We start from the raw sequence: 20500 nt of genomic DNA on the forward strand, positions 1-20500 counted from the left end.
GGCAGTGGCTTGATTCCAGGTATTACTTCCCCTAACAGCGCATGTTTGGGAAACTCCAAGTCTGATTGGCTCATAATGAGGGAGAAAAGAGGACCTGTCACCTGTGCTCATATTTCTAGAACATTGTGTCTTTCTCTCCCACCAAATCCTGGAACCAGTGAAAAAGACACAACAGCTTGTCATTTGTGTGGCTTGCAGAATGCCCACTGCCTCCACCCACATTTCCTCCACACCTCCTGTGAAGGTGCTCAGGCAGGACCTCCTTTGGCATTTGGAGACTTCTGTCAACAAACACTTAGGAGTCTAGGGCTTCCCTTCGTAGACCCTCTGTGGCCTGAACTAAAGACAGGAGAAGGGAGAAGCAGGATGGACCCAGTTCTACTAGAACACCTTTCCCAGAAAACACACACACACACACACACACACACAACTCTTGCCCCAAATTGTGACCCCACCTCTAAGTTGGTGCCCTCTTTCCTACCATGAAGGGAAGGTGGATCGTAAGGCAAGTCCATGGTTGTGTTTTGCCATCTTGGGGAAGCCTGTGGTCCCGCTGGTGAAGAAGATGACCATTGGGTCCAAGGTCTTTGACTTAATACAGGCATGATCTGGGGATGCTGACCTACAAAGGGATTCAACAGAAAAGAATAGAAGTCATGTCTCCTGGCTCCCATCCTCAAGGGAAGCAAAAATAGCAACATGAAGCTCAAGGACAGAAAATTGAGGTTTGGGGTCTTTTTTGTTTTTATTTTTGTTTTTTTAATTTTAGAGAGGACGGGAGAGAAAAAGATACAAACATCACTTTATTGCATTCATTGATTGATTTTTGTATGTGTACTGATGGGGGAAAGAAAGAAAGAAGAAACTTCTATCATTTGTAACAACCTGGCTGGTTTGGCTGGTTTGGCTCAGTGGATTGAGCGTCGGCCTGCGAGCTAAGTGTCGCTGGTTCGATCTTCCAGTCAGGGCACATCAGAGAAGGAAAACTCTGACTCCAAAAAACCTCCGCTGCCTTGCGGCATACCTCTTCAGGGGAAAGGCTAAGGGAGTAAACCCCGACAGAAAATCCGGAGCCGGAGTCCCTAAGGCGGTTTGACGTTGTAGTCAACACCGGCAACTCCTGCGGCGCACCTGAAACCAAGCTGTATCGACTCCGTCTTTCCCTTGGACCCTTCAGCTGCGAAGAGAGGGGGGGTCTGCTGCATGGGCAACAGCAGACCCTCCATATCACCCCGCCCAGGCTCTGTAGCTTCAGCTTCGCTGGAGCGGACACTCCAGCGTCATCGTAAGAGGTCGATTCAACACGGGAGGAGACAGATACCGTGTCACTCCCGAGTCGGACTGCACAACCATTCTCGGCGGTGCAGATAGACTCTTAAGAAGCTACACCATCGTCTCTCGAGACGGACGGCTGCCGACGACGACGACTGATGGGGGATCAAACCCACAACTTTGGTGCATCAGGATGATGCTCTAACCAACTGAGTACCTGGCCAGGACAGAAAACTGGGGTTTTGCAACACTGGAGGAAAAACTGGTTCTCCAAGTTTGAGGCATCAAACAGAGTTTATGGTGACTTAGATGTGAGGAGTGACATTTTTTCATTTAAAAAATGGGGAAAACACAGCAGATTATTTTTTAATTAAACATTGAGGTAGAATTTACTTTGTTTCAGAAAATGTTCTAAATTAGGGGTCCCCAGCCCCTGGGCCACAGACGCGGTATTGGTCCGTGACCTGATGGGAACCAGGTCCCACAGCAGGAGGTGAGCAATGGGCCAGCAGCGGATGCTTCATCTGTATTTACAGCGGTTCCCCATCACTCGTATTACCACCTGAACTCTGCCTCCTGTCAGATAGGTGGTGGCATTAGATTTTCATAGGACCGCAAACCCTACTGTGAACTGCACGTGCAAGGGATCCAGGTTGCGGGCTCCTTATGAGAATCTAATGTCTGATGATCTGAGGTGGAGCTGAGGTGGTGATGCTAGTGCTGGGAGTAGTTGCCAATACAGGTGATCGTTAGCTGAGAGGTTTGACTGCACAGAGAGCATAATAAATCAATTGCTTGCAGACTCATATCAAAACACTATCAGCAAGTGGCAAATGACAGCTAAGCTGCATCTGGTGGCAGGCTATAAGGTCGCCGCCACTGCCCAGACCCTGGCGCCAATCTATGGAAAAATTGTCTTCCACAAAACTGATTCCCGGTGCCAAAAAGTTGGGGACTGCTGTTCTAAATGTTATACAAATAAGAACTCATTCGACCTTCAGAGCAATTCTAAGAGGTGAGTACCCCCACTTTGTCATGCCCCCTTTGCAAATGAGGAAACTGGGGCTCAGAGAGGTTAGGTAACTCGCCTGAAGACATACAGCCAGCAAGTGGCAGAGCTAGGTTCATACCCAGTCTGATCTATAGGCTGTGCTCTTAATCACACTGCTGAACCTGTTTTTCGCACAAACTAACTTGACAGAAATTTAATGCCATAACCTTGGTGATGAGAGGTGAGAAGAGAAGGTGAGGGAAAGCGACAAAAATGTGTGTACATCCGTCCCGGTGTAAGGCTGAAATAGGTGAAATCTGCAGTTCCCCCAGTCAGCCTCGATGCTTGGGAGCTTCTAGACTCAGTCTCCTGGGCCCGCGAGACTGGCAGTGCGAGCTTCCTGTGCTGTTCAAATAAACTGGGGGCGAATAATCCAAATGCTGGAGGAAACACCGGCTCTTGCTGAGAAATGCTCCCATCCTGACTCTGGGCAATTTGAGGTATTTTTAAACAGTGTTATTTATTTAATAAGCCTTTTAAATTTAATCATCCGACTTTTTAAAAATGTTTTTTTCAAGTTATAAGACAAAGTATATGCAGAAAGTTAAAGAGGTAGTAGAAGTGAGCCGGCTAGCTGTGCAGACTCAGGAAACAAGTTACAGAGGCAGCAGAAGGGCCCTCGCAGTTTAGGAAAGAGACAGGGAAGGCAGCACGCCTGTGGGGACGGGGCAGGGGGAGGGAAAGACGCAGGTGCGCTCCCTAGAGGGCGAGCGCTACCTCCCCGCCTTTAGAATCTAGCATAAGATGTGACTTTGCTGTAGTGCTTGCCTTTCGGGGTTGAAGTAACTTTTTACTTTAAAAATGGAAGGGTTACTTCAAGAAGACAAACCCAGTGAAAATTTTGTAATGTTATAAACTAATGTTACCTCAATAAAATAAAGAAGAGAAAGAGAAAGAGAATAAACACAGCATGGTTTGCATTGTGGATGGATAAAGAGGGTTCTGTGGAACTAACCTCACAGGGTAATCTGATCATAAATTCCTGCCTGGGCAGGTCACAGTGAGTAGTCACGCCCCAGCATATCACTCTTTAGTAAAAGGTTTTAAACCAGCCCTCTCCATTATTCTTGTGCACCTAGGTTAACACACCCTTGAAATATGAAAAGTAATACCCCTTGAAGGGGGTATTAACCCTCAAGACAGTATATAATCTTAACTATCCTGTAATCAGATCCCCATCTTGCTTGTTCCTACCTTCCTGTACTCTTTCTTAAGTTCCTCTTTAATTTCAAATGCATAAAAGAAGCTGCAAAACTGATATTCTCTGGAGCATTTGAAATCTCGTTCCCTGGCATATGTGGTCAATTTGGCTCAAATAAACTCTTATAAAACTTCTCTACTGATCTGGATGTTTCTTACATTGACAGTGTGTGTGATATAAAAAAATGCCTGAAGGTTACAGAAAGAGAGTTTTGGAGGTGTAAGAGGTCTGTCTTACCTCCAACATTTCCCTAACTTTTCTTGCAAGGTGTCCTTAAGGGCACCTGGAAGATGTTTGCTCCCAAAACTCCCTGCCAGCCACAGCCTCAATTTTTCTTGCAAGTTTCACCTTAAAGATTCATTTTTAATCACTCATTCAATTACTTCACATATATGTTTATATAAGGATATTTTCGATCCCCCACCTACAAGAAGGTTGAAACACAGTAATCCTCTGACTTGACACATCTGCTTCGCACAATCCTGGGATGAAGAGAAGCGTAAAAGTGTAACGTCCTTATATTGCATAGAACGCAACCTTAGCTAAGAGAGGGGAAGGAACTACTCCAGGGTCACACAACAAGTCAGTGAAGCAGCTGGGAAGTTTTCTAAAGTCAGAAAGTTTCCTACCACCAGCTGCTTGTCTACCAGCGCTTAGGAGTGGATGGCCTTCCACCAATCCCCAGAGAGCACATTCGTCAGACTGGAAACTCACTTAATCAGAGATCGGAAGTCCAGCCACCCTTTACGGCTGTGGTCAGACACCAGGAGCTTGGTTTTCAGAACAGGACACTTAGAAGCCACAGAGTCCACCTCTGGGGCAAGCATATCCGTGGTCACGATGCCCTTGGCTTCAGACACATTTAGTCGGTAGAGAATGTCATTGATCTTCATCTGGGTTGTCCCTGGCATGAAGATAATTCCTGGGGATGAGAAAGAAACTATTTGTTTCATTTCCTCTTTCATAGTCATGGGCTTCAGGCCTGAATTATCTGCATAGAAATCCCTTAACCTCTTGCTATGCAGACCAGCAGCATCAGCACCACCTAGGACACGAAATCAGAATCTGCATTTTAATAAGATCTCCAAGTGATTCCCATGCACATTAACATTTGAAAAGCTTGCCCTAAACTTCTCTACTCTAAATGGATGGAGCCAGTAGACAGGTGGACCCCACTTTGCACAAGTCTACATGGGATCTGGGACTAAGATGCAAGCAGGACAGTGTCTCTGACATTAGGACCACCTTCATTCCTGCCCCTACTTTTCTCCTCCCACTTCCTCCTCTGTCAGTCCCTGCGTCATTGTGAACCCCCCTCTTTACTGCATCTCTCTATCCAAATGTGAACACATTGTCCCTTGAGCTTTCCTATCTTCCCTTCCATCTTCTATCACCAACCATTAGTTCAAGTCTTTGTGTGCACCTATTGAATTCTAATCTCTCCACCAGATGCTTTGCCCTGAATCTTCCATATTGTTACCTGTTTAAGTTCCAAAGAGCGTTGACTTCCCCCCTTCACATTTTTTGTCTTCACTAACACCTGTGCCCTCTCTCCAGAAAAATACCACACTTCCCATTCTAACATCAAAGATGCTGCCCACTCTCCACCTTTCTCTCCCAAAACTATTCTCTATTTCAAAATGGCCATTCTTCACATAGTCTACTTCTGACTCTAAGACTTTGCATGTTCTGTGCCCGTTCTTGGAATTCCCTTCCTTTGCTCCTTTAACTGTGCTTATCCCAGAGGGCTCAGCTCATGCCTTAGATTTCTCATGGGCCATCTCTTAGCTCTTCAGATGACATGGATTCTTTATATTCCTTATGCTGTTGCTGTTAATTTTCGATTCCATGTAACCTTGATGGATTGATCAACTATTTTATTTGTGAAAGAGAGAGAATATATAACCAAGAGCATGAACAGACTGTTGTGAACCCGCATACAATATAAGATTCAACTGAAGTGATTCAAAAAAGAGTCCATGAGTCCCATACTGATTCTAAATTATATAGCTAGATCTCTACAGAAGAATGCTAATGCACAAATGTAGAGGGAGTGATATAAACAGAAAATCCTCATTAAAACCACCACAATAATATTCAGTTCAGTGGATACTCAAACCACAGGGTGAAAGAGAGTTGGAGAACAGGATAGTCACTCAATTTCAGGTATTACTTACTAATTATGAAGGGGAAAGCTGCCTTTACAAAGATAAACACCACCTTTCTAATGAGATAAGACAGTATCTCTGATGAAAGGACAAAACAACTTCATTTACCCACTAACGTGATGCACTGAAAAAGATACCACATTGTCCTCCTAGTACTCCTGCTAAAAATGTTTAACGTGAATACAGTCATAAAGCAAGAGTCATAAATACCAGTTTGGATGGATCTCCTGCAAAGCAACTGGCTTAGATACTTCAAAAATGTCATTGTCATGCAGAAAAGGCTAGGGAACCATTCTAGATTAAATGAGACTGAGAAGACATGACAACCAAATGCAAGACATGATCTTCAATTGGATTTTGGACTTAAAGAAAGAAATGGCTCTCGAGGACATTATTAAGACAATGGAGGAGTTGTGATTATGGATATATATCAGGTAACTATATTGTATCAATGTCAGACTTCTTGTGTGATAAGTCTGTTGTGGTTATGTGAAGGAAATGTCGGGGATCCAGTTTTATGGGTATTTATATGGTATCTATGGGTGTCACAATGCCTGCAACTGATTCTTAAATAACTCAGTGAGGAGCTCAAATATGGTTAAAGGTTAACAGTTGATGGATTTTTTTTAAGTAATAACATCTGAGACTGTGCAAGAGAAAGATGTGTGTGTGTGTGTGTGTGTGTGTGTGTGTGAACTATGACATTAAGTTTGAGCATATGTGAGTGTAAGGCAGAGAGTGAGTGAGACAAAGTAAAAAATATTTGAGGGAGTCTGAGAAAGATAAAGACTGTGAAGAGAAAGAATATAGGAAAAGAGAAAGCACCTAATATTCCAGGACCACTTGGCGCCGGGGCATTCCTGAGGTCTCTACAGGTTTCTTTGAGTCACTGACCTGTTCGGATGCAGCCCAGGGCCGCCAGCCACCACTCAGGCACCCGAGGCAGAATCAAGGCTAGCCGGTCCCCCTGCTGAAGACCACAGGCCTGTGTGAAGACATTGGCTGCGCGGCAGCTGAGGTCTGTCATCTCTCTGAAACTCCACTTCACTTCATTTCCTTCGTCATTCACCCACCACAGGGCTGGGTTTGGGCCTCTTTTGCCTTCCTGGTCAAGATCACACACCATGTGTTACTTCCTATTTCAAAGGAAAAGGACACTTTTCCCCCCAATCCACTGGGAACATAGCTCAGGGACTGACACCTCATTTTAAGTCATTTAAAGAGCCAAGAGAAGTTAGGAGTGGGGTGTGACCCAGCCAACTTCTGGCCTACTGTGGCCACTGCCTCTGAAGTCACATAAAACCATGAGTAGCTTTCATGTCACCAACTAAAGACTTGAAGCTCCATTCCCTTATGTTTCTGCCTTAGTCCCATATAGAGAGTGGGCTCCTCTTTGTGTCTCAGCTTTCTCATCTACGAGGTGGGAACGGGAATACTACATGGAGGGCAGTAAAGTCTCAATGAGTTATTTAAATGAGCAAAGTGTATATAACAGTGCATAGCACAAATAGGTGCTCAATAAATATTACTATTATTATAGTTGCTACACAATAAAAGAGGCCGATTTAGGTTTTGAATACTTTGGGGAATTTATTTTTTTAATTAAGTTACCTCTAAAGATGAAATTCACAAAAGCAGACTGGGAAGCTCCAGGCCCCCATTCCTTCAGAGAAATATCAAGTAAACAACAGACTAAAATAGCTTTGTGGAAGCTCTTGAGACAGTCAAGAATCTGCAGCAACCAGCAAATGCCCAAACAATTAAAGCCACATTCGGAATGGTAGGACATTTTGTGATTTTTTTGCTCATTTTTGCTCCACTCTTTCTCTGCTGTGGTGCTGCACGGTTGTGCAAAAGTCACCCAGTTCCCAGCCCCTCCTTCAGACAGAAGGAAAAGAGTAAAACCTGTTTGCAACATTCAATAGGGGTGAGATGTCCCTAGAAAGAAATAAGGTTTTTATATGCAATTGAAGTTACATTGTTATTAGTTTAAAATAGATTGTTATAACTTTAAGATATCATATGTAATATACACAATGCACAATATACACAGAAAGAAATGAGAAGAAAATCAGAGCATATCACTACAAAAGAAGACCAACTAAACACAAAAGAAATAGGTAAAAAGAGAAAATGAGGGACAAAAATAACAGCTATGACATCAAGAAAATGACAAAATGGCAACAGTCAGGCCTTTCTTATCAGTAATTATTTTACAAGTGAACTAAATTTCCCAGTCAAAAGACAAAGATTGGCAGAATGAATAGAAAAATAAAAAACAGGATCCAACTATATCTGTCGACAAAATTATAGAATAAAACCAATAAAAAATTCAGATTTTTTGCAATAATATGCTAACAATATAATATCAGTTTATAAAAGAAAAACCATACTTATATTATAATCCAAATTTAATAATAATTTTTCACTTAAGGGATGGGGCAGGAGAGAAGGGGAGAAAGAAGGGGAAGGGTCTAGTCAAAGAACATGTATGAATAACCCATGGACATGGACAACAGGGAGGGGATTGACTGTGGGAGTAGCGGTGGGCTGGGCAGAGGAGGGCAAAGGGGGAAAATTGGGACAACTAATAGAATAACAATAAAAATATAAATATAAATAAATAAACAAAACTAGTTATTCACTTATTCATTCAATATTACTTAGTTCTCATGATTTCTTAGGCACTGTTCTTAGACCAAAAAGTTACAATGGTAAACAAGACATATATATACACACATATGTACATAAATGGTTTTAAATATTTATGGCCAATTTTCATTTTCTTGTCTAAATCACCTTGTTTCCCCCAAGTTTTCTATAATGAGCACTATTTTTTTTAAAAAGTACTTTTTTTATCCCCAAAACAAAACATGTTCAGAGTGAAGATTCAGGCAATGCAGAAACTTATGATTACAAAACCTTCTTACAAACAAAAGAATTTCTTCAAATTTCTCATCACAGTTTTACTTCTTGAATATTAGCACTGAAAATGGTTTAGTGTATGTTTTTCCAGCAATTCTTTTTCTCACAGTGCACAAACATGATCCTACTACTTTTGACTCAGATGACTGTAACAAAGGAGTGTATCTCATCTGAGATAAGATTAATATATCTGCATATACATATGTGTGTATTTATAGCTATATAAATCAGTGCTATGAAAAAACTTCTTGCACAGCAGATTAAAGAATATTCACAAGTATTTATGACAAGTAATGCACTGCTGATATAAGGAGAGCATAGTATGTAATATTTCAGTAGGAGTTTTAAAAATAATTGAGAAACTGGTACATCAAGGTAGAAAACAATTGTTGCTTAGAATTCAGTGTGTTTGATTGACCCTTATTCTTGCAACTTGAAGAAGATATCGCTTAGGTAGTTATGGATTTTTGTGCTAAGGATTAATCCGATAATGTGATATTGACATAAAGCTGTTTTGAGAAGATAAAACAAAATCCTTAAACTGGATTTGAAATTTAAAGTTGTATGAGGTGAGGTTTGAAGCCATCTCATGGTCCAGAAAGGTCTTCATCAGATTTTTGGTCTGGGCAGTAATGAAAGTCAGTTCACAGTATGAAGGAATATATGTTTTTGCATCATCGGATTGTGAACTAGGTTAAATAATGGATTTTAGAATTAGACAGCCTGGAACCAAATTCTGCCCCTTTACTTATTAGGTGTGTGATTTCCATAGGTTATTTAAAACTCTTGGAACCTCAGTTTTCTCATCTGGGAAATGGGAATAACAAAAGTGCCCATTTAATCAGACCATTGAATGCGAAGTGCTTGGCATGGCCTATAAAGAATGTTTTTCAGCCCTGGCTTGTGTGGCTCAGTGGATTGAGCACCGGCCTGTGAAGTTAAGGGTTGCCGGTTTGATTTCCAGTCAAAGCAAATATCTGGGTTGTGGGCCAGGTCCCCAGATGTGGGGACGCAAGAGGCAACCGCATGTTGAAGTTTCTCTCCTTCTCTTTCTCCCTCCCTTCCCTTTCTCTAAAAAATAAATAAATAAAAGTGTTGTGTTTTTTTTAAAGAATGCTTTTCATAACCAAAGCCTCTATTTTCCTTGGAGTTATTATGAAAATTTAGAGAAAGGCAAAATAAAGAGGTAGAAGAAAGCCCCCATGAGAGGCATATAAGTCTTGAATATTAACATAAGAATGCATGTTTGCGAGAAATTGAAAAATTCTATTAACTCTCTGACTCCGTGGCAGGCGAATTCTCTCTCTGTACAAAGAGGATGTTGGGTAACTTTTCACACTGTGAATATCATCAGTTGGCACTTAGTAGCTGGCACACCAGCCATTGCCGACCCCAACCCCTGGTGTCATCACTGCTCCTCTTTTGGCCTGTCTCTTGGGAAAAGAGACAGAAACTAAGCACTTGGTTTTTTCTGAAGAAACATATAAATTCTAGAGGCTTACAGGGACTGGTTCCTCTGGACGTGCTCTAGTGTCACACCCAAGTAGGTAGTTGTTAGGGGGCACTCCAGGCTGGACCTGCTATCCTCATAGGAAAATTGATGACATGACTTAGCTCTATGTGTCAGATGCGCATGTGCACAATCAAGTGGTCTGTTACTTCCCTGAAGTTAGGCCCATGCGATGAAATCCTGTTAGTCTTATAGTCCTACTAGTTGAAGGTCAGAATTCAGACTAACATGAACTTGCCGGACTTGTGGTTAGAACTTCGCATGTGGTCACAATCATCTGACTGTGTACCAGACACTTGTACCTGCTATCTTGTTTCTTAAATGAGATTATCCCTGTTTCACAGATAAAACCACTGAGGCTCAGAGAAGTGAAGAAGCAGCCAGACTGAGAACTGAACCCCAAAACAAGCTTCTCCCATGATACTGGTAAGCTGAGGCAGAAGCTGTATTTCTTCTGTGTCTCTCAAACTGCTAGGAGCAAGATAAGCCAGGGAGGCCACTCCTGTCCTCACCCCCCATCACAGGTGGCTCCTCACCTTCTCCATTTGAGTCCAGTAGTCTAATACATCGTTTGCAAAGTTAAATTCCTCAGGTGTATCGTGGTCATTCCATCTCAGAGCTCCAGTTGCCGATAAAGACCGGTAGCACAAGGGGCGAGGGACAGGGTGGAAGCCAGGGTAGGATTTGTAGGAGCCCCAGAGGGCCCGGAGCCTCATCAGCCACTGCATGGCAGCGCAGTCGTCAGGAAGCAGGCACAGAATTCTCAGGGCACCACCTGCCTGGGAAAGAGATGGCTGATAGGTTGGTCATGGAACAAAACTTACCTCCACAAGATGAACGCACATTTCTGCTTAATGGCTAGAGCTTTGTTTTAGCCGACCAGTATTTAGAAGGCACAACTTATTGACTTAGGATTTAAGATTTCTCTTCCCAGCTCAGGAATTACAAGGTAGAGAATTATGGGGAAGGATTATACCTGCTAGCTGAGGTTGGTACACATTCCTGAGGGTCTTCTTCTCTTTCACCACCTGGGGATTTAAGCTCAGGTTGGCAGCCATGTGGCCAGCCCTTTTGTGGTAGAAACTTACCATTTGAAAGTCCTATACTCCATGCTAGCCTTGCTCTGGAGACCTCTCTTCCTTCCGGACCCAACTGTATAGTTCTCATGAAAGCTGTCATATTTTTATTTTTTAAAAACTTTTTAAAGATTTTATTTATTTTTAGAGAGAAGGTAAGGGAGGGAGAAAGAGAGGGAGAAAAAGCATCAATGTGTGGTTGCCTCTTGCATGCCCCCAACTGGGGACCTGGACTGCAACCCAGGCGTGTGCCCTGACTGGAAATCGACCCAGCAATTCTTTGGTTCACAGGCCACAGCTCAATCCACTGAGCCACAAACCAGGGCGAAACCTGTTTTTAGATGATCCCAGCCCCTGCCCAAAGTTGATTGGTCTGGAGTTAAGTAATCATTCCTTACAAGTTTTTAATCCAGACTGGGATACTCATAATTCCTCTCCCAAATTTGTGTGTATGTGCGCTTGTTACTGAAGAGTATAAAGGCCGTCTCTCTCTGGTAGAAGGCATGAAATACACTTCTCAGGAACTGTGGTGTGGAGATATCAGCTCTGCCTGGGAGAAGAAAACTGGTATGCAGAGATGTGGAACTGAGGGGCAGAGAGTATCTCAGCGGCATTCACATCACTAGTTCATATTTGTTCCCGAGGCCCCTCTGCATCTCTACCTCTGTTGTTAATATCCTGTCCTGGATTCTGTGAACCAATAATTTTTTCTGCCTGAGATTAGGTTTCAGTCACTTGAGACTATAAGGATACTGTCAAATATACTCCACCACACACAGGACAGACAAGGCTAGTATCATAGCACCTTCTGTACTGGACTGTGGCCAGCCTGTGTCTTCCTCAGGACTGCCTTTCAGGCCACTATTCCCATTCCATCAGACTTGATCCATGAAACAGACTTCTTTGGCACTCCAGATTCCAACAAGTGCTCATAAAATGGGAGCAAAACACTGATTTATTGGAGTCCTTCTTGAATTTTGAATGTAAAAATGGGCTTAAGCTAGAATTACCTTTCCATGAGAATGTGGACAGAGCGGAAGCTGCCTCACAAACAGCTCTGAGACTCAAGCACTTTATCACCGCAAAGAGTTAAGCCTCCTGTCCCTCAGTTTCAGCAATAACATAATACTGTTTGACAAGAGACCCATAGACTAGATCAATAAAACTCAACTCAATTTATTTTCAGGCCATTTTGAACCATAATAACCTAACCTCAATTAATTCTGATGTTGCCCCCAGAACACTTGTTTCACATTCCCAGTAGGAAGGCCACAACTCAATACATCATTGGGTTACAGTCTGCAGAAAAGAGCAGAGGAGTGTGAAGAGTTCCCCACTCTAGTCTGCTTGTCAGCATGGGTCTTGAGGCCACATGAACTACACTATGTCCCTTTCTTTCAATCAACAGTACCATCTTTTGTTTGGTCAGAGCTCCATTGGGAAAGAAAGGTCCTGAGATATTAGCTGGTCAAGGCCTGGCCTTCAGACATATTTCCTTTGTCCCTTAGTCTTCGGAGGAAAAATGTTCTGCTTCATTTAAATGGGCTGTTCCCCAGCTTTACAGAGTTCCCACCACCCCTTATTATGCCACACCTCCCTGCTTCTCCGCTTACTGCACCTGTTCAGCTTCTGGGGACATTTGAGCTTAAAACCCTGATCTAGGCCAACACCCCAAGAGGGACAGGAATTCCTTCAAAGTTGCAAGGTAAGTTTAGTTGCAGAGCTGGTTCTAAAAGCCTCCTCTCCCTGCTATTATTTCCTTCACAGGCAAGAACTGATTTAGAGCAAGAATACCAGACTCGCCCTGGCTGGGTGGTTCAGTTGGTTGGAGTATCATCCTGTACACCAAAAAGTTGCAGAGGGGAGAGCAATGGGGGGAAAAAATGGAACAGCTGTAATAGAAAAACAATTTTTAAAAAAAGGTTGTGGGTTCAATTCCTGGTCAGGGCACATACCCAGGTTGCAGGTTTGATCCCAAGTCAGGGAGCATAAGGTAGGCAACTGAGGCAACTGATCAGTGTTTCTCACATCGATGTGTGTGTGTGTGTGTGTGTGTGTGTGTGTGTGTGTGTGTCTCTGCCCCACCTTCCTTCCTCTTTCTTTCAAATCATTAAACATATCCTTGATTAAGGATTAACAAAAATACCAGACTCAGTTGCTATTTCTAGGCACAAGTATGTAAATGACCCAGAAGCCTCCTTAAGAAGGACAGTTCAAACAACCCCTCAATAAGTGGCTGAAGACCAAAACCAAAGGGAGAGGAATAACAAGGAAATTAATTAAACCTTTCTTACGGGCTAAATTGCATCCCCTCAAAATCTGTATGTTCAAGTCATAAATCCCAGTACTTCAGAATAAAACTGTATTTTGAGGAAGAATCTTTAAAGAGGTAATTAGGTTAAACTGAGTTCATTAGACAGACCCTAATCCAACATGACTAATGTCTTTCAAAGAAGAGTTTAGGACACAGACACACGTAGAGGGAGAACATTATATGAGCATGAAGACAGCCGTCTTCAAGCCAAGGAGCTAAACCTCAGAAGAGGCCAACCATGCAGACATCTTGATCTCAGACTTCTTGCCTCCAGAACTGTGAGAAAATTAATTTCTGATGCTTGAGCCACCGCCCCCTCCCCCAACACACACACACCATCTGTGGCATTTTGTTCTGGCAGCCTGAGAAAACTAATACACCTCTTCTAATCGAATAAAAAAGAAATTACTTTGTCATTATCTTATAAACCTGTTTGAAACTCTAATTTAATCTTCATCATATGAGTGAGTCAAACGCCACAAGCGCCCAGCTTGCGGTGGCTGAGAGCGTGCCCTTAGGAGCCAAGCAGCACAGGTTTAAGTTCCAGCCCCTTCACTCGCCTACACAGCTTTAGGCAAATTTCTTTCTTTTAAAAACATCCTCCTACACCAGGATATATTTGTTGATTTTAGAGCAAGCATGTGGGGTGGGGAGCGAGGGTGAGGAAGAGAGAGAATGAGAAACACTGATGTGAGAAAGAAACATTGGCTATTTGCCTTCGGTACCCACCCCAACTGGGGAACAAACCTGAGACCTTTTGGTGTGCTGGACAGCATTCCAACCAAAAGAGCCACTTGGCCAGGGCATAGGCAGATTTCTTAACCTTTAAAATATGGAAATATTAGCAACACCTATTTCCTAAAGTTGTGGTAGTGAATAAATGACAGACATCCTGTGTAATGTGCATAAGCACAGACTCAGCGCAGACGAGTACTCTGCATATGGGAGTTACTGTTAACATACACTCTCTCTGGGGAAACTCTCCTTGAGTGATTAGGCTTTGAAAAAAGAAATGGCTGTTTGATCTTTGGAATTAGAGTCTAATGAAAAGGAACAGGGATAAATTCCTGAACGGGGACACCTGCAATGTCCAGCTTCTGCATTAATAAGTTAAGAACCTAATCTCACAGTGTGTTAAGAAGACTGAAAGTCAGAGATATCTGTACTTATATGTCTATCTCTATATACATGTGTATCTGTCTTTATAACTGTAATTTCTGTATCTATAATTATGCCAATATCTACTATCATTATCTGTATCAATAATTATATCATATCTATAACTACATCTATAGCTGTATCTATAACTATTTGTATATGTATATGTATACATATTCTTCACAATCACTGACACATTAGCACTCAACAAAATGTTATATTTTCCCTTTCTGTCATAATTTGGAAAACTAAAAGATGAAAATTGAGGAGAGAAAATTCAGTGTGCTTACAGAATGTCTGAATTACAGATAAATATATTTTTCATTCATCAGATATTTACTATGCCACATATGGTTTTAGATACCATCAGAAATTCATTAGGCTGTGAGGGTTCCTATCCTCTTGGAGTTTATAGTCTAAAGCAGAGATTTTCAACCAGTGTGCTGTGGCACACTGGTATGCTGCAAGAGGCACACCTGTGTGCCACAAGAATTTTTAAAACATGCGATAGCCCTGGCCAGATAGCTCAGTTGGTTAGAGTGTGGTCCTGATACGCCAAGGTTGGGGGTTTGATCGTCAGTCAGGGCACATACAAGAATCAACCAATGCCTCAATAAGTGTAACAACAAATCAATGTTTCTCTCTCTTTCTCTCTCTCTCTCTCAATATCAATAAATAAAAAATTTTAAAAATGCAATAGCTGACTATTGAGTCAGGAACACTGGCCTCTTTTCCCTTAGATTGTCAAATTAAAAAATTACAACAGCCAACTTGCTGGAGTGGCTCAGTTGGTTGGAGCATTATCCCATAACCAAAAGGTTGCAGGTTCTATTCCAAGTCTGGGCTCTTACAGGCATCAACCAATCAATGTTTTTATCTCTCACTGATATTTCTCTCTTTCTCTCTCCTTTCCTCTCTCTCTGAAAGTAATGAAAAAAAGTCCTTGAGTAAAGGTTTTTTAAATATAAAAAAATTGACAACAGCCAACACGACAATAGCATCCCAGTGTGAATGTATCAAAATGATACCTATTTGGGGGGGAGGGGGAGAAGGGAAAAAAGAAGAGGAAGGGTCTAGTCAAGGAATGAATGTAAATGACCCATGGACATGGACAACAGGAAGGGACTGACTGTGGGAGAGGAGGAGGTAGGCGGGGCAAGGGAGAGCAGTAGGGGGGAAATGGGACAACTGTAATGGAACAACAATTTTTAAAAATTGGAAAAATAAATAAATAAATTATACCTATTTTTTCTAAGATCAGCAAAAAATATATTTTTTGGTGTGCCACAGAATTTTAGGAATTGGTTTATGTGTGCTATGAGATGAAGAAGATTGAAAATCGTAGTTTTAAGGATATCCTACAAAATAGTTTTAAAGAACAATCTTTTGAAATGCTATGAAGTGTATTTTATTCACTTAAGATTCTTTTTTTTATTGTTTTTCTATTACAGTTGTCCCATTTTCCCCCCATTACCCTCCCCTGCTCCACCCACCCACCCCCTCTCCCACAGTCAGTCCCCACCCTGTTGTTCATATCCATGGGTCCTTTATACCTGTTCCTTGACTAGACCCTTCCCCTTCTTTCCCCCCTTCTCCCCCTCGCCCCTACCCTCTGGTCGCTGTCAGTCTGTTTCTTGTTTACATGCCTCTGGTTCTATTTTGCTCACTTGTTTGTTTTGCTCATGAGGTTTATATGATATCTGTCTTTCAATGCCTGGCTTATTTCACTAAGTATAATGTAAAGTGTATTTTGAAGTCAGTTTGGCATTGTGACTTTGAGAGGTGGCTTGGCTCACTGGTACATGCCCAGGTCCACAGTCCCTTGAAGAGTTCCAGCAACTAGCTCTGATTTCACAAGACTTTGGCCTGAACAAAAGCTATTTATTTTATAAAACAACAGACTTAGTGAGTCACAATGAATCAATTTTGCCTTCATTGCCTATCAGGTGGGTGATTTTGGCCACAATTTGTGGGCAAGATCTGAATTTGAGGGCACGGTAATAAAACCCACCACCCAGCTTCCCACAAGGTTTAGTAAGATAATTTATAAAAATCACTTTGCCAGCACTGTGTCTAATAGGAGTAAGGACTCAATAAATGTAGAAGTGCCCTGCAACATCCAGCAAATTCTAAAGCCAACCCACCAGTTAGATATTAAATTTTTTTAAAAAATGAAAGCCATGCCCTTTATATAATGTGAACCCACTACTGTATAATGGAGTCTCCTTTCAAGTATTCACCTTCTGGGTCTTTTTTTATTCCCCTCTGTACCCTCCACCCATGCAGAGCTGTCTAACATTAAAATGACCACCTACTATGTGCCAGCCACTGTGCTAGGCATATCATGTGCATATTCCCATTTAACTCTCTACTCAATATCACCACCTTCACTTTGCAGTTAAGGATGTGAAGTATCAGAGAGGTTAAGAGACTTACCGAAGATCAGCCAACCTGTAAGTGGCATTGCCACAACTTGAAACTGAGCTTTCAGGTTTTAAGTTCAGGGCTCTGTATATCCTTACTGCCCCCAGACAAACACACACACACACACACACACAGAAGCTGTCATTCACAGCTCATTTGCTTTTGTCTTACCTGGGACTGGGGACTGTCCAAGAAACAGCTGCACCAGGTCTTGGACTGGTATGAAAAAGAGAACTTTGCAAGTTTAGTTCTCTGATCAGCAGTTTCTAAAAATGTGTGCCTCACTGAACTTAGCTCTTGCCAAACGGGGCGGAGGACTTGGCAGGAACTGAATGATTCAGGAGGAAGAAGATACTCAGTTGGAATAGGGCAGAGAGCAATCACAGGCCTTCATGGAGAGACAATCGGTTAGAAAAACAAACTATATGAAGTCACCTCCAATTCTTGTGGGATGACTTGCAGTGTGAATGAACAAATAAAGTCAAATGGACCCCTTTCACTGTTCTTCCTGGCTAACTTGTTCCCCTTGCCCAGCCTTGTACCTTCAGTGTTTTCATTTAAATGAGAGACAAACAGTAGTGTGCCTAGTAGTTAAAGCCAGTGCTCTGGAGGCAGAAATATTTGAGTTTAAGCCTCAGGTCTGCCATTTACAATTTCTTTGACCTTTGCTGACCGCTTTCCTATGCTTCAGTTTCCTTATTTGTAAAATGGGGACAACAATAGTGACACCTATCCCCTATGGCTGTTTTGTTATTGTCTGGATTAAATGAAATAATTTGTGAAAGCATATAGCACAATGTTTGGCATAATCAATGCTGGCTATTTTTATTAATTTAGGATTCTAAGTGAAAGTTTGGTGTACTAGCAAAATGGAGGAATCTTTGGAATCCCAAATTCTTGAGCTTAAATCCTGGTTCAGCCACTTAAGATGGCTCATATGCAAGCCATTTATCTATCCTAACCTTGGTCTTCTCATCTGAAAAATGGAGGTGTGGGGGTTGTTAATAAACTTATCTCATGGGATCTCTGAAGGGACTGCATGTGTATAATGCCTGTAAAGCACCTGGCCAGGCATGTGGATGCTGAGGTGATATTGAGGTTGTGTTGAATAAGCCTGGCTTGTCACATGTAGTAACTTGAACTGTTAGTTTCTTACTAGAGCCATTTTGGGGGTGTTGTTGAGTGATAGGGGAATCTCCAGTATTCTGACCCAACTTTCCCAGTACACTTTGCCTCCCAAATTCAATTGAGCCAGGGAGAGAAATTCCACCATTCAAAGTAACCACCAGAGATTGCTGGAAACACTGGAAACGTCCCTCCATGGCTGAGGGGGAATGCTGGGTTCTAAGAAGTGGGTCTTGATCTTCCTAATTGATTCATCCATGATGAACTTTTAACTCAGGACAGGCTTTTATTTTATGGAGAGGAGTAATGAGAAGGCAGGGTTAGCTGACTGGCCACAGTAAGCTAAAGATTAAACACCAAAAGTATCAAAGTACAAAAAACCCTATTATTCCAGCAGAAGTCACTTTTGGGAAGATAATGGGGACAGGAACAAAAGCCCATGGGATACCCTCTGGATCTCAGTGAATCTCCTGTGTGGAATTGCAACATCTGTATTGGGGTTAAAAAGAACAGGCTCTGAGGCCAGGAGCCTGGGTTTCAGTCTAGCTTTTGTCAGTTGCCAGTTCTGACATTGAGAAGGTTTCTTATCCCTTTGTGCCTCAGTTTTCTCACCTCTAACAATGGGTATGTGGTAGAAACAGTAGAACTCTTCTGAAGATGTTATTCACACTTTTCTTTCATTGCCAGGCCTCTCTTATAGTTAGAATGAAGCCACTAAATTCCAGTCTGGTTAGTGAACCCGAGTTGAAAGTGACACAAGTCACTCCTGGTCTAGGGCATTTCAGGGCATTTATGAGTCCTCTATACTCTCTTTCCCTGACTCAATAGTCCTGGGAACCAGTGTGGAGATGGTAAGATTCAAAATATGACAGAAATTCTATCAGCCTAGTTCTCTGAGTGATTGTGTAGTCAAGTCTCCTGCCAACCTGAATAATTTACACCCATTACCCTCCTTAACTTTATAATGAACCTATGGTACATTAATTCATTCAATAGATATTAAATGGGTTCTAGGTATAGATATTGCTTTGAACATGTCAGACAAGGTTACTGTTCTCAAGTTTATAGTCCCATAATAGGGAGGCAGAAGACTACAAGCAAAAAATCGATTAAATTGACAAGATAATTTCAAATGGTAATAGGTGCCCAGAAGAAAATAAAACAAGGTAACATAACAGTGTGACTGTGTATGGGGGTGGTGACTAAGGATATCCTCTCTTAGGAAGTGGCACTTTGAGACCTGAAGGAGGATAAGGAGCCAACTATACAAAGACCAAGGGAAAAGCATTCCAGGCAGGAGATGCAGCAAGTACAAAGGCTGGAAGCTAAGCTTTTCAAGGAATAGAACAAGGCTGGTGTGGCAGATTACTGAGTGAGGGATAATGAAGCTGGGATCAGACACACAGACAAGAGACAGGCCACAAAGGACAACCATTTTGGCCATAACAAATTCGGATTCTGTTTGAGGTGCAATGGGGAGTCTCGAGAGGATTTTAAGAGAAAGGAATCATGATTTAAGATTAAATAAGTAGCTGATTTCCTTGGTTACTTAATTTTGAAATAAAATAGTATGGGAAAATAAATAATTCAGAAAAGAAATTATCAGATTTGTACTTGAGAGAGTTCACGGGCAGTTCTGTGGAGAAGGGCTGTTGAAGGACCAGCATAGCTATGGGGCTGCACTGAGGAGGGTGCTGCAATCGCCTAAGCTTTGATGGTGACCTCATCAAGCTTGACACAAAGAAGATGGGAGAAGAGGAAAGATGTGGGATGGCACTAAGAGATACCATTAGGAGAACATACTGATGGTTTTAATAGAGGAAATGAAGAAAGGGAGGAATTAAAGATAACTTTCAGGCCTTTGGGTTCTGCAATTGCATATATAGTAGGTTATGTTTTATCTCTGTGGAAGCATGCTGAAGAGATTTTCTAACATGTCCAAGGTCCCAAAGGCAATAAAAGGCAGGAAAAGTACTTGAGACCTGATTTTCTTTAAGGAAGTCTGCCCTGCTCAAGTCTCCCAACAATATTCTACTTCTATCCTACCTGCCACACTTCTCCATCCCTGATTTCTGTCTCCTTCCACCAAAGGAATAGATAGGAGTTGCTCAACTGAGAAACTGGGTACTGGACGGGAGGGACTCTCACTCTCTTTATATTACCTGGTCAAGCCTATCTGCTGCAAGAAGGAAAAAAATTCTTTGGTTCTGGAATTTAGGACACCACAAAATCTCAGTGTGGTTTTATCTTTGACCAAGCCATAAAAATTAATCAAT

At 42.0% G+C, this 20500-nt stretch overlaps 1 protein-coding gene across 1 annotated transcript in view; it reads right to left on the reverse strand.

Moving 5' to 3' along the window:
- ACSM1 (acyl-CoA synthetase medium chain family member 1) overlaps nt 1–17385 on the reverse strand; it is a 44576-nt gene extending 27191 nt beyond the window's left edge. Inside the window, exons 1-5 of the mRNA XM_090277504.1 lie at nt 17271–17385; nt 10664–10906; nt 6587–6797; nt 4239–4446; nt 482–622 (exon numbers count right to left, since the gene is read on the reverse strand). Of these exons, the coding sequence (XP_090133630.1) occupies nt 482–622; nt 4239–4446; nt 6587–6797; nt 10664–10855 (752 nt within the window). The 5' untranslated portion in view covers nt 10856–10906; nt 17271–17385. The remainder of the gene's footprint in view (nt 1–481; nt 623–4238; nt 4447–6586; nt 6798–10663; nt 10907–17270) is intronic.
- Nucleotides 17386–20500: the final 3115 nt, after the last annotated feature.

The sequence above is a fragment of the Furipterus horrens genome, unplaced genomic scaffold, assembly GCF_987537825.1.
Source record: "Furipterus horrens unplaced genomic scaffold, mFurHor1.1.pri manual_scaffold_5, whole genome shotgun sequence".
Lineage (NCBI taxonomy): Eukaryota > Metazoa > Chordata > Mammalia > Chiroptera > Furipteridae > Furipterus > Furipterus horrens.